Source organism: Styela clava, chromosome 5 (genome assembly GCF_964204865.1).
Source record: "Styela clava chromosome 5, kaStyClav1.hap1.2, whole genome shotgun sequence".
Classification (NCBI taxonomy): Eukaryota; Metazoa; Chordata; class Ascidiacea; order Stolidobranchia; family Styelidae; genus Styela; species Styela clava.
Genome location: NC_135254.1, coordinates 18,751,763 through 18,767,172, shown reverse-complemented (window position 1 = coordinate 18,767,172; position 15,410 = coordinate 18,751,763). Strand labels below are relative to the sequence as shown.

At 33.5% G+C, this 15,410-nt stretch overlaps 1 protein-coding gene across 2 annotated transcripts in view; it reads left to right on the top strand.

Annotated features, from left to right (window-relative positions):
- Positions 1-7,318: 7,318 nt before the first annotated feature.
- The window catches only part of LOC120344329 (atrial natriuretic peptide receptor 1-like), a 35,452-nt gene continuing 27,360 nt past the window's right edge, over positions 7,319-15,410 (top strand). For both annotated transcript variants that reach the window (XM_039413494.2, XM_039413493.2), the window contains exons 1-2: positions 7,319-7,834; positions 8,710-8,866. In XM_039413494.2, the coding sequence (XP_039269428.2) occupies positions 7,401-7,834; positions 8,710-8,866 (591 nt within the window). In that variant the 5' untranslated portion in view covers positions 7,319-7,400. The remainder of the gene's footprint in view (positions 7,835-8,709; positions 8,867-15,410) is intronic.

The window sequence follows — 15,410 nt, the reverse complement described above, 5'->3', positions numbered from 1 at the left end:
TAAAATAACCATTGTCTTATCCTAGTTACGCCGTCTTATCGGTAAACGCATAGGAATTAATGGAGGAGGGGTAACCTTACTTTGTGAAAATGTAATGTTTTGGCGAACGATACACGGGACATTTGAAAACTAAAAAAATTTTTATAACTTTAGCTCAGTTTTTAAAACAATGGAAGATCTTAAAAAAATGTCGAATATCTAGTTTTGATTCGTATTTTCGCGATGTTAATAATTATACAAATTTGATATGTTCTTGCAACACTGACTTTGCTTTATCCCATTGCTACCGCCAAAGATTATTCTCAGATATTGAAAATCCTGGCTTGCAGTTGAAAGTTTCCAAATGGTCAATTTGTCCTAATATAAAGCGTTTAGTGAAGCAAAAAAGTTTTCAAAAGTAAAACGCATTGAATGCATTGAATGCTCTATTTTTCTTTTATGCTGCAATATATCATTGAATGCCTTCAGCTGTATGGATGCAGTTGTTTGTTTTTGTTGATAAAAATGAATAGATATCATAATATGACTAAACACTTGTGCGGCCCGCTCACTCAGCGGTGACTGATAGAATGACCCGCGATAGCAAATGGGTTCGTCACCCCTGCCATAAACCTAACCGTAATTTGTCTATACCTTTATATATATTACAAGTCAATGTGGGTTGCTCAATCAAAGCCCACCCCTCGAAGTGTAAAACCAGGGGTCGTTATCGAATATAAAAGAACAAAAAATAAGAAATAAAAAAATGAATAAAATGCTCATTATGACCCTATTGCAGTTTCGCGCAATGCTTGATAAGACCTGAATGTTGGAGATTCGGGCTGTCAAATTATCAGTACTATCACGTTATAGGGTATAATCAGTGTAATTTTTGTTTAGTTTTCCGATAGTTTAAGAAGGTGCAGTAGCGACTGAACCACATTTAGTGAAATTATTACGCAGCTACTTTTGTCATCTAGCGGAATTATTTGGTTGCCGTCCTGAACGAATATGGCCATATGTATTGTTTATATCGATATAGAATAAACAGCACTGTAATATATATAGCGGCTCTTATATTTGGCCAGACCAACTTGTTCTTTAATTGGTAATATGAAAAAATTCATGTTTTTTCACATACTGAACTTTCTACACGTTTACGCTGTGGGGTAAACGTGCATATGAATGAGCAAATTTCCCAAAGCAAAAAAAATTGCAAATTTGTTCAGCCAAAATATGATTAATACGTATGGTTAAGGTTGCACAATGAGCGGGTAACAGTTAACACCCAAGAATTCAGACTCATTTTCAGTCATCCTGTCTCTGTGGTATGAATACGCAGAATTCGCTTACCAGCATGTTATCATTGACTTAACCATTGTGGTTGTTGCCATCAATATTTATCAGATTATTCTCCGTTAATATTCGCAGAATATTCATCAAATACAATAGCACCGTAGAAACATGAACGTTCTTTCCTATTTGATGGTTAGAGTGACGTCATTGACGGAAAACGGTAGAAACTTCCGACATATTGTCAAAACACGTTCGATCTCGGATTTTGACAAGAGCTAATAAATAATTTCGTCGTTGAACTTTTCAACCTAACTTATTTAACAATGACAATTTCTCGGTAGAAGATATCGTAAAATTAATTCGTCGGAATCCACGACGTCTTCTAAGACATCTCGAGAAGCGAAAACAAACATATCTGTACCACAACCAAACAAATGATCGTGATGTTTGTGAAGATTGAAAATTTAGGTGTACATACCCCGGAGTAAAAAGATTTAGTAATATATCTTTTTATATTTGGAATTTTTTATATTCAGGTAGAAAATATTCGGTTATTTATGAACAACCAATGGCTTTATCATATTATAAAACTATACCGACGAAGAGGAATTCATGGATTGCTTGATAAATGTACTTATTATTGACCCCAATCTATCAAGGTACAGTTGGAATGTTTTAGTTTAACTTGACCTGGATACTATGCATATTAAGGATGGTCTTGACCCTAAACGAATAAGACAGTTGAATTAAAAAAAAAAAATACGATCCCGAAAGAATATAACTATACCTTTTAAGAAATGATGGGGGGAATAAAATGAAAACTATCAAACTTCTTCTTGCTGTTTAAAATTATGCCTTAATAGAAAAAAGGCGAATTGATTAAAAAGTTTTTAAATTTAAAAACGTCAATCATTATTGTAGTTAAATATTTCGTAATATCTCTTTCTTGCTTTATTACTTGAATTGAACAGATTCCCATCTACTTTTATTAATGCTATCACCGGTGCATAATACCAAGCACTAAAGTACAAGGTACATAAGCCTGATGAGGATCGCGAGTGATTGGCGTGGTTATAAACATATTCAATACCACCCGACACGATACAATCACTAAATGCGTAATACGCGCACGATTTTCGTACTCTTTGTATGTTTTTTATGGCAAATCGTAACTTTCAACCTAATATACCGTATCAAATGAGGACAGGTTAGAAGACGAATTGCTTTATGTGGGGAAATTTTTTGAACCCACAAAGTAATTTTGATACCATCTGTCCTCGCTCACTTAATATCAACAATTTTAAACAGGCCAGCAAATCCGAAGTCACGATAATACGTCAAAGTAAGTTGAAAAGTTGTTTATTTTATAAATATGTGTGAGTAACAACATTTGACAGAAATGCCAATGCATTTCCGCTGATGTGAATCTTTACGAAAGGGCATGTGCAACTCTCTTTTCTTTATGAAAGTCTAAATTTAAAAACTGTTATTCGATGCAACTCCCACGCATCACGAATATTGATTGAGAACTGTTTGACTACACTATTTCCCCTAATTTATAAGAGCGCATTAAGTGTTCTACATGCCAGCAGCGATGATCTCCATGCTTCGGAAAAGCCCATATTTATTGGAAATGATCATTTCAACTCTGTAACTCTTTTCATCTGACTTGCGATTGTACTGAGTCGTATTTGGAGCAGGTGCGAGGTACCCAGTGAGACATAACAATCTTAACGTGATGAAAATCCCGAATTGTATAATGACACAACGGAAATATTAAGTTAACATCCGATGCCATTTTATCCCAGATATCTATTACATAAATATATTCATATTGCGCCATCGTTTTTTCTAACAATATACAGAAATATCATTGAACTTCTTAAAATATTAAATTTAACCACAGAGATCTCTGGTTACCCAGTGGGCGAGATACTCTTTGGGGTTTTCAAACAATATTCATGAAATTTATGAGTGGAGAATTGTCTTGTGGGCGGAGAATACTATTGAATCACTTTTTAAGAGAAAATTAGATTCATATTTAATATATTCATAGCATGACCACCTAGGCTAAAAAAGCATTGTATTACATGATAAGTAAAATTTCATTTCATTTTGTATTTTAGTTTAAATATGAACAACATGTTCATTCAAATAACCCCCGTTTCAAAAAAAAAAAAATTTTCATATATTTATTAGAAACTACCAGTAGAATGCAATTACAATGACAAAGAGAATTGGGCGGAAGCCAATCTCAAAAGAAATTAATTATCAAAAAAATGTATATATATGTAGTCATAAATTTTCCCGTATTTGATTATTCCTTTTTATACTAGAATTTTTCTTCCAAAAACTTGCGTTTTGCTCTCTACACATACTCTTCAAAAAGAAGATGAATTGTTGATGGAGCTTGTTGCTAGGTGATATATTTTGTGTTTGTGACTAAACTTATTGAAATTAATTTTCGATTTAATTCTATGAAATCTATAAAAACGATCGATGCTATGACGTATGGAATTCGTCATGCATTCAGATTGACATATCTCTTCAACCAAAATTAAACAAATAATAAATATAAGAAATAAAACCGCAAAATTTCGGAAGAAAACTTTATTTTGACAGCGTTATCCTTATTATTGACTCGGATGGATATGCATCATTAATTGTTTATTGTTTATTTGTTTATTATGATTGTATTGTTTATTTGTTGTATTTTTAAAATGTATATTATTATGATACTGTGATATGTCGTATCAAATTTCCTACAATTCGATTAATTCTGTCCAAACTCAATATTTCAGTAATTTATTGTGTGCGTTTAGTATCTAAACCAGTGGTGGACACGGTTTTTAAACAAGGGGTCATAAATCTTGCCCACCCAGACTGGCGGGCCATGAAAGTGTGACGTAAAAAGTTACATTTTATGAACAATATTTACAGTATTACTAAGCAAAGGTGAAAAACAATACACTTCTGGCCAAAACTAATTTTAACAGCAATCTCAAGAAATTCATTGAGCTATTTTTAGCTAAAACAATAAAATCTGAATTTGATTTGGTTGTGGCAGCATCAGAGGGGCCAGATTGAATTACCCAATAGGCCGGCCATGGCCCGCGGGCAGTACTTTGCCCATGTTCGATCTAAACGTTTCTTCGGATATATTAACTCTATTCGTACGCAAAGAAAACTGTTGGTGCTGCTGGTCATGGTTGTATGCATGAAAATAGGGCATGATGATGCATTGGAGAGTGCTTTACGTCGATTAATCTACTTGTGTGCTATTCAAGAGATCTCAACTCGCAACCTGAAGACAATTTACATGAATATTATTGTAAGTTGACCATATGGCAATATGAAGCAATAGTCTCGTAGTAACAGGTACAATACCTTGGACTGTCGTTACGCAGTTGGAGATAACAAAATTGAGTTACATCTCCAGCATTATAAGTTACGTCATCTTATTTAAAATTAGTATCTTTCTCAACAATATACAAATAAAAATGGAGTGTAATTAAGTAACAAGTTTACCGTATAAATTTAAAAAGGACGTAACGACATAATATTGTTTTTAACCACTGTGAACGATTACTACGAAAAAAGATTATGCTGGTAATCTATCATAGTCAACACAACACAGTAGAGAATAGATCTACTGTAGATAGCAATCTTGGTCATTGCGGTATACTAATCAATTTTCCACAAGTCTTTTCTGCGAAGTATCAGCATTCTGTTGTCTCCAATGTTCAAAGTCAACCAAAGGTAACAGATTTTCTTATGACATCAGCGTCCTATAAGAAAATTTCCAAAAATTTTTATTGAAAAAAGTTTCAAATGCTTATTTAGACAACATTTACATTCACCAAAACGACACATGCAAATTCGCCCACGAAAATCATTTTTGCGGAAGTCTACGGTAAGTTCGACTCTATGTGTTTACTTGGTGTTTTTACTGGGATAGCGCGTATCAAAACAGTTGTACTGGGTGGTTTTAAAGTCAGGCATCACACCTTAAAAATTGCATTACAAAACGCTTCGATTGACAGACTTCCCCGGATTAGAAATTTGCAATATTTATGTGATTTAAACACTCTTGAAAACACTGAAGATTACGTTTATTTTAGATTGTCTAAAAAAGCATTCTGTTGTATTGTTTATGCCAGAGGTGTGCAACCTTTATGCACAAAAATAGTTTCTTTTTGTTATTGATCTTATGGCGTTATCCGGGGTCCTTGCAAAACTGATGAGTCAACACGCATGAACTTCTGAAAAAAAAATGCTATTCAAATTTATTGTCACACCGACTTTAAACGAATTCAGTGAGATATTTGTAGCTGGCTTATTTTCCTGACTAATGTTTCCAAATTTGCTTCAATGGAAATGCCAGCAATTCGAAGTCTATTTTCCTCACACTATTCAAAATTGGCACTTCTCCGCGTGCCGCACAGTTTTTCTATGTAGGCCACATTTGGCCCGCGGGCCGCAGGTTGCACACCCCTGGTTTATGCCACTAACTATGCTCGGCATAAAATAGTCATGTGTCGAGATCAAATAATATAAACATTTGATTTTCTTGATTAGTGTGATCTGTTTCTAACAAAATTTCAAACTTTTATTACCTCATAACAAGGAGGTATTTAAAACTTCAGTAGAATTGTTTTGAATAAGTTTAATCGAGCGTGAAAAACTCTGACGTTAAGGATTATGGATACAAAGCAAATATGTGGCATTCAATAAAACGGAGAACGGGTTCCATTTAACCTTGACCAATTTGTATCGTCTTTACTTTGAACACGGAACCACGCACACTTCACGAAACCAATTACAGAGACAGGAATATTCTGACTCTGATGGCTTTCACAGTGAATAAATTGAATGGGATGAATAATAGGTATATTGTGAGCATTCGTGTAAATGATTATTATTTCATAATAAATACGTTTCGATCACTGTAGACTAGGGCCATTTTTTGTCCAAAATATTTGTTCATCTTCAGCAAACAGTCCATATTCTTCCAGTTCCCGGCACACAATTTTACATTCAATTATGTTGACTTTTTTTCTCAAAAATAAATCAGACCTTTTTTATTATTATATCGCTTATCCTGTATAAATCCTACGAGTATTCTATTTAACGTACGATTTCATGATCGCATAAAAATAATTTTTGTTTTATTATTAACAAGTTGTTGTGATTCGAGTTCCATGAATGACTTATACAAACTTCAACTTCACTTACAATACTCTGAAGAACATTCAAAACACCTTCGCGTTTACACTATATTATCCATCGACATTCAAGGAACACAGCATTTTCGTTTTCCCAATGCCCTCCGAATTGGCTGCATCTGCATCAATTTCTGTAAATTAGTTATTTATCTCTCACATCAAATTCAGGATTTTTATAAAATAATTAACATTTGAAATTCAAATTAAATGATCTTGATTATAAAACTCTCGTGGTGTGTATAAGTCATCTTAATATTTCAGTTAGATATAACATGTTTTACTTACTATGAAATTCCAGTAAATTCACTAGGTTTTATTACACTGTAATCAACACCTTTCCTTGTGCGGAATGATTTGCATTCGTCTTCTGTCATAGGTGAATATTATTTTTTCGTTCTCTCATTTTGACTTTCACTTCTCTCGTTTCGACCTTTCTTCCTCAATGATTGTTGAACTTCCGAAAGATTATTTATTTGCTTCTTTGGATCTTGACAGCATCATTCGACCCTCGATCGTCATTCGTAGAAAACTGATAAGACGTTTTATTAAGGTTTGGCTGACAGTTGTTTAGTTTTAAAGTGTTTTATTACTTAGTTTGTAAATGATGTCGCGTGGTTAAGAAGATCATTCATATAGTAAGCAGGTTTAATCTTTACAGCTAAGCTAGGTCAAGAAAAATATAAAGTCGACATATTTCTCAAAATCGAAAATATTGAGCGTCAAAAATATATCACTCGAGAGCATTTTTAATTCACCGATTTTTTGAGACAGAAGATTCAAATTTGATGATATTTGTTTTATATATATTTTATAGAAAAGCGAGAATCATCAAACTTTTCAGTCTATGTTGAAAAACAAATAAGTTACTTACTATACGTCAGTTGAAGTTGAAGAAAAACGATGTTTCGTCCACTTGTCGTGTTCGCGTTAATATTTGAGAGTATTGTTCTTGTAAAATCAACAAGAGTTATAAACATCACTGTTATGGCTCCTGGAATAACTGCAATATACAATATATTACAAGATCTAAAACTGTCCGAGGATGAAATGGTATACCAGCCGGACTACAGTGACTATTCCGAGGGAGATTCAGGAGAAAACTACGTAATGGGTGACTATGACTATCTAAGCGCTTGTACAAGTTACGAAACTTTGTATGAACGAATTCAATGCTTTGAAATGGGCTACAATTTTTACCCGTGGTCGTATCCGTTTATAAAACCTGCCTTGGATCTTGCAATGGAGGAAATTAAAGCCAGTGGCATCGCAGGAGAATTCGATATCCAGTTACAATATAGAGATTGTAGCGGAGAACACGGGTATGCGTCTTCAAGGTAAGCCTAAAATGTATTGTACTATAACTATTGTAGAATCTGCAGACAATAGTACTTTATGATTTACTAAAAATATCATCGTTCCTGTTATAAACAGAAATGCTGATATCTTGATACAAACCGCATTTTTTGTGTGACTAGCGCATGTGTACTTTTTTGTGTGGGACTAAGGCAACACAAAAGAGGATCATATTAAATTGTGTCCTGTAAATGTACAATCACATAAAATTATACATCTAGTCACGGTGATGTATAAATATTACCAAGCATATAAAGTTTAATTTCAAAATATCAATATTCAACCATCACAATGTAAAAACTGTTGTGAAAATTCTATCGATTGAGCTTGACAAACGATCCAATTATTTCAAATTTGAGTGAAGTTAAGTAATAGATTCATCTGTCGCAAACAGAAGAGAAAAGTTATTCATTCGACCATTGATTAATTTTCATTAGGTAATGCACTCAAATCGAAAATACATGAAAACTGAATACTTCCGGAGATTTTAGATTACCCTAATGCAAAAATGTAAAAAGTAAAAATGAATATTAAAATTAAATATGCCCGGCATCGTCTAAAGGTCTAAATTACATTCAACACATACACGAGCCTAAAAATAGTACAAATCACGCACCCATCAACAATATTTACATTGTGCTTGCTGCTTGACGTGAATTGTGTCGCCTGTCTTTTTTTTTAAAACCACCGCTACTTTTGATGATTGAGCTAATTCATTTTTATCAGAAGGAAAATCGAAGGAATAAATATGAAAATTTGTCCAAGTTTATTGTCATTTTAGAATATATTCGTAAACCTGTCATCAAATCTTTTATAAGCATATTCTTTATTATTCATCATATTTATTGTTTTGTAGAGTTTCACAAATTGCTTCCGTTGATGCGAGGATGGAAGATAAAATGGGAGTCATGATTGGACCAATGAGCAGTTATGCTACTTCACGAGTCGCCGCCTTCACAACACATTGGAATATTTTACATGTCAGCCCCAGATCAATTTCATCCGGATTGAGGGTTAGTGTAATGTTTTAAAATATTTCAATCCGTTTAGACATAGTTGCATTTTAAATAATCTATCAGTAAAAACGTCCGCGACATCGACGACAGACGAATTTCCATTGTGTGTGTTACAGCTTTTGATGTAAATTAGTAAAGAAAAATATAAACTGTGTTTTTGACGTCTGAAAACCCGTGCAAAGGTAAGTTCATGATTGGCGAGGATAAACTTAGAACTTACTTGACTTATAGTTTACTTGCCACACTATACACGACTGTAAAAGTACACTCAATAAAACTGATTTATGGTATATAACTCGCACGTAACAATATTTCTTGTACAAGTCTTACTTGGTACGTGGAAAACAAAGACATTTATGACATATGACAAGTTTATGTATCATTCACAACTATCTGTCTAAGTAGTTTACTAATCGATATGGCGTCTAAAGATGTGTTGATGGCGCAGTGTGATTGTAATTGAGGTCAATGAGGGTTCTTTTCTTTAAGTATTGTCTCTATAGTTGAAACATAACCATTGTCCATTCTCTTGAGTTGTATTCGTGATTGGAAATACATCGCAGAAAATCCAACCATAGAATTACGTTAGCTTTCTTACAAAGAAACTTGAATTCGTTTACGTCAATCAATCTTTATGGATACCGGACGCTGCGGCGAGTATAATCCAGAATGTTTCAATATAAACTGACGACATTGACATAGCTTGGTACGCACGATTCATTACATCACTTATTCCCCGTAGCAAGTTTATTTGAACTGCATAAAGTCAATAGAGGGTACTATCTTAAATTGTGTCGAGTACGGGTTAAGAGTTTTGACTATACCAAAGCGTCCGATGGAATTTTTTTTAAATATTTCAAAGCTTTTTCTAATACATTTATTTGATAGAAATCAGTTGTTCAAACGAATAATCGAAGTGGCAATCCAGTGCAAATTAAAATAAGAGTAAATACCCATTTTTGTTTGGTTGATCATTTGATAAAAAATTACGTATTTATGTATTACAAGAAGCCAAAGTGGATTCAACTAAATAAAAATCTTTTCACGACACCTAACAAAACTCTATATGGACAAAGTTAGCGGTTCAGCATGACCGACTATACTTCGTGTGCCTCGCAATTCAAAGCTTTATACAATGCCGTAAGATGCAAAATACAAACAAAACTAAAATATTTCTGAACTCCCAAATTTAAATGTTATTTCCCTGGATTGAAAAACGCTACGGCGGTTGGTCTAATCAAAAAGCAAGTTTATCCCGGGGATTATACTTTAATAAAACACTGGCAACATTTCATAAGATCGAATTATCGACATTTCCCTGTTTTGTGTAAACAATTCGTTCAGTCGAGCCAGAGAAACCTCAAAATTCTTTGTTTATTCACTTTTCTGAGAAACCACATTTTTCAAATTTTTCAACGAGTAATAATGATACAACGCAAATTGCTCAGCCTTAAATGCCCTACGTAACTTATCAGACCGGCTATCATTATTATTACGTGCCGAACGACAACAACATATTTTCGATGTTCTATCGCTGTAACCTTATTATCCTTCTTATTTTCCAGTGCCGGCTGTAAAAGCAAAAACATATTTTTTAGTTCTTTAGTGCAAACTATCAAATGAAATTGAGATGGCAGATAAGATAAAAGAATATCTTTATTAAAATCAAAGATTGTATTCAACGTGGTGAGCATCACTTCGTCCGTACGCCTGGTCCTTTTTATTGAGTTTTCATGTCGTTCATCTGAACGCGGAATTATCCCAGCTGTAGTTTAAATTTATGAACTACCATTTTTCTGCATGACCTACCATGTATTTTTTCACACTATCTCAGCTTCTAGGCTTAAGGTAACAATGACCAATCTGACCCTTGCTCGATATATACGATGTAAAATAGGGTTATAACGCTGTATACGCCTATCGAATAATTCCTAGGTTTTTTATGGTGAACACAACCAAAACAGGAAATATGACAAAGTTAACATTTCTGATGCTAGTGTTGTTCTGTTATAAAATATTCCTATGCAGAATCTAATATTAGAAAAAATATTTATATTAAAAAAAATGAATTCAAGAGAATAATATTTAATACAGGAATTCTTTCATATTCAATTTGCCCTCACGTAGTTATTTCATAACTGTAGTATAGGAAGTTCGTCATAATAAATAGCGAATCACTAAAAATAGTCGCAATTTCGCATTCAACCACCTACCAGTATGTTATTTTAGATACCAGTTCATGGGAAAGAGACTGCAATTATTTAAAGATTTTATTTGTTACTTCTTGGACACAAAGTAGATCTATAAATCGTTTTGTTATTATGCTGTTGTTGTTGTTGGTATTCTTTTTCTTGTTTATTAGTTGCTCATTCTCAACAATGAATGAATGAGTGTCAAAATGTCCCCGCGATATTAAAAAATAGTTTGTCGAATAATTTTTGAGCTCGTGGTCGTTTGTTTTCAATTTTTATAATCAAGATATCATAGCGATTAAATCAATTTTGAATTTCGAAATATTTCGTAGTTTCACGATTTCATTGATATTTTTGTGACTCAGCTGCCTTGCGTGCAAGCGACTGGTTCGTCATTATTTTGTTTTTGTTTCTTTTCCATTGAGGGTGTGAATAATAGTACAAACAAAAGCATCAACCATGCATGATTCTAAGATAAATCACCATGAACAGGATAATTGAAGAATAAATTTTTGCCCATCCTGTGATGGAAATATAGCAAAATCTAACTCGAGTATGTATGGGTAATACTTACCTATAAAAAATTGACTTACCGTACACTTTCAAAGCGGGAATAATGAGAAGCGTACGGGTGTACAGTTGTACCTATCCTAACCAAAACATATAATTGATTTAGATAATTATCAGGCCTGTTCAAGTTTAAATCCAGATAGGCATAGTGCTTGTAAATGCTTAAAATGCTGTTTTCTGCGTACAACTGCGAAGATCGCATAGAAAGCAGCACTAGTTTATGTTCAGTAAATTGTTGAAATGAATGCGTTTTCACTTATTCATATACTAATACAGTGAAAAAGCATGCAGTACTGATTATAGCGAAAGTACGTACTAAAAATAATATAATAACAATAATTCCAACTTTTGACCAATTTACTAATCTTTTCGACCCGATTTGATTTTCCAATGCATTGTGCCTTTCTCCCGGTGATTTTACAATAGATATAATTAGGGTCTATCCTGTCATCAAAGTTTTAACGCTCCAAACAAAAACAGGTTACAGCCACTGATAACTTTACCGCATCGAGTCAAAAGAGTTTCGAAGATTTGATTCGATGACGTCAGTCTTATCTGGACATCCATCGATTCACAGCAGGCCAACACATTCGGTGCCGTTCGGTGCCACAGTCCGACGAAAATGCTACGCTCGCATCAACAAATTCGCTGCGCATTGGTCCCGTGCGGAATGCGTGAGGAATACGAAAACTTCCGCTGATGAAAGAGAAGCGACATATTTTTCGGGATAAACCAGACGTAAACTTAATATTATTAACATTGTTTGAACCAGTGTTGTTTTGAAACCTAAAAAAAGACAAACCTGAATCACCCCGAAAAGCACAGATTTCGTAATACATTTCGAACTCGAATAGCTCAAAATGAACCACAAGTCTTCTATTGTAAGCAGATATATCAATTATACAAGAGCTGGAAGCAAAATCTTTTGAGCAAAAATAGCTATAGATTTGTTGTTGTAACAGAGCAAAAACACAACGAAAATCCAAACTGTACCGAAAGTATTTCAAAATATGACATGATATATAGTTGCGCGCCTTTTAATAAATGGCACTGTGTGTTCCCCGAACTTGTAAAGTAGGTGTGCTATATCTACAGCCATCGTTCCAGTAGTGTGTTAGTAATTCAAGCTGAACCTGAGCATTTTACGACCTTGCTAACAAACCAATTTTACGTCAATTATTTTGAGAAAATACCCAAATATCGTGTTCAGACCGGTACAAAAACTTCAGGATCTCACCGTGTAATTGAATCGCGTTAATGACATGAAATATCCATTTCTTTTTTATTTAAAAAATCGGCTATACAAATTTAGAGGGCTGGTCCCAAACTCTCAATTTTCTCGACACCGCCTACAAAAACGACGTAATCAGGCGGTCTAATGACAACAATGTTTGCGTCGTGGAGGGTGCGTCGTTTTGTACATCGGAAGTAACTTGAAAGTTCAAAGTCTCGTTCCAAGACAAACCAATCCACGCAAAAAAATAATTCTTGGGTATTATTTGGAAAGTTGTCGGAAATCCTATACCAGATTTCGTGTATGAGTGAAATTTACTCGCTGTACCTGTAATGGTTGTTATTGGTCTGGATAAAATTGAACTTAAAATATATTGCTTTGCCGTGCTCCCATCACAATTATATGTGGTCGAAACCGGTTCATTAGGTAGGAATGTACTTAGAATAGTATGCCTCCAGTTTGGTAATGTACTAAGAGGCATCGACAAAAACCTATGCCAAGTGTTATCAAACTGGACCCGATATCATAGTGCATACACCAATTATCGTTTACTATTTACGTTGAGGTTTATCATGAATTTATTTTTAGTGTACACATCAGTTTTTCTATCCTTCCTATCCCTATCCTACGAATGTATATAGTAGACGTCGGCACTCACATCTTTTAATCGCCGAATTTATAATGGAAAAATTTAAATGTCAAAGCAAGAGATGGTATATTTAGATATTGATAGGAAACATGTTAGCGGTTACTAAAACATTTTCACTTACGCAGTTACTTTGCGGGAGGTAATAAAATAAAAGTAGTAAAAAATTTTATACGGCGCATAAGCTTCCACGGATTTCGAAAAGCAGGTATTCTTATTGAATTTGACGGTACTTTGAGGGTCTGTTTGGTCAAGGACTGACTGAAAAATAAGTAGCATTTATAACCCTAAGTCATGAAATCTATGACATTCAACTCCAACATTTAACGCATTTGAGATCACCCATTAAGATTTGTGACATTACAAAAACTTATTTCGATTTCATTACAATAAAACCAATGGCGTCCTGGTATTGACAAAATATGCAAACGTTGCTAAAATGTGATTGGAATGTTCACTAAATGCAAAAAATATAACCTTTCATAGGATAGTGTGTGTTTTGTATCTCAAACACACGTTCGCTTGAACCTTTTACATCTGACGGACAATCAATTCTATATTGTATACTATTTCGATACTCAAGTGAATTTTATTGCACAAGCTCACGTCGTAATTGATCTAATTGGAAACAAGTAAAATAGCAAGTCATTAAAAGTATTCAGGACATATCGGACAGTGTATTTTAGTAGAATATATTGCTGTAAACATTATCGTAAAACATTTTTGTTCCGTTATCTACATAACTGCAGGCGCAAAACAGTACATTTTCGTGTTAATTTTTTCCGACGTTTCGGGAGAAAGTAGCACTATATACGGTGAAATAATAAACATGCTTTCAAACGGGACTCAAGATTTAACCCAATATGATAGTTATTTTTTGAATGGAATAACCGAAAAATATTCACAGTGAGTCATATCTAGAGCAATCTAATAAAATATAGTTTGATGACAACGATAAATTATACAAAAATAGATCCGCACTGTCTGTATGCGTTTTTTAACCTTATTTTATAGAAATATCGGAAGCATGTCTACTTGTAATTCAAGCCTTAAACTGGTGTTGTCTTACTTTTTCAATGTTCCAATCACAAATGTGTATGGTTTGTCAAGACATCAAATTGAGTCTTTTTTTCTTTGCGACATTCTTACAGTCCTATTTCAAAATATAAGTATCAGTGAAAAATAACGTGCTTGTGTTTTCAATTTTTATATAAAAAAGCTATATTTATTATAAAAAGCACTAAAAATCACACAACAAGGTATAAACATTTGAGGCAATTTTTCTTTTCGAATAAAAAACCACGTATTGTTTTTAGTGGCTCTAACAGAATATTGTTGAAAAGTGTCACGTTTTTGGACATAAAAAGCTACAAGAAAAATACCCTATCATGAACAATCACTTTTAATTATAAATATTTTCATATTATAAACGGAATAAAATTTTCAACGTATATATTTTAAAATATGTGGCTGGTATTTTGTAACAACTTTCACAAGTGCATACTGTAACTGGGATTTAATCCGGTAATAGATAAAAATAAAGTGTTTCTTGACCTTAGTTTAACATAAACAATTTACGAACACAAAGTGCACCTAATCAACACCTACTGATACGATTTCGTAAACAGTAAATGAATATCGCATGAACAAAGATGTTTGGGTGAAAGAACGTTATTGTATGTCTAATTTATGTTTGGCCGCAAAAATATTTTTTTATATAAAAAAATTTATTTAGTAAATGAATTAGGGCGGTGTTTCTCAGTATTTCTTTAATTTATTAAAAATGTAATGGTTCGAAATTAAACCGTGACCACAACTACCGGAGATAAAAGAGAACGTGATACAGAGTACGATATTACATCAACTTGTATGTAAATGTATATAAACCACATTCAACCT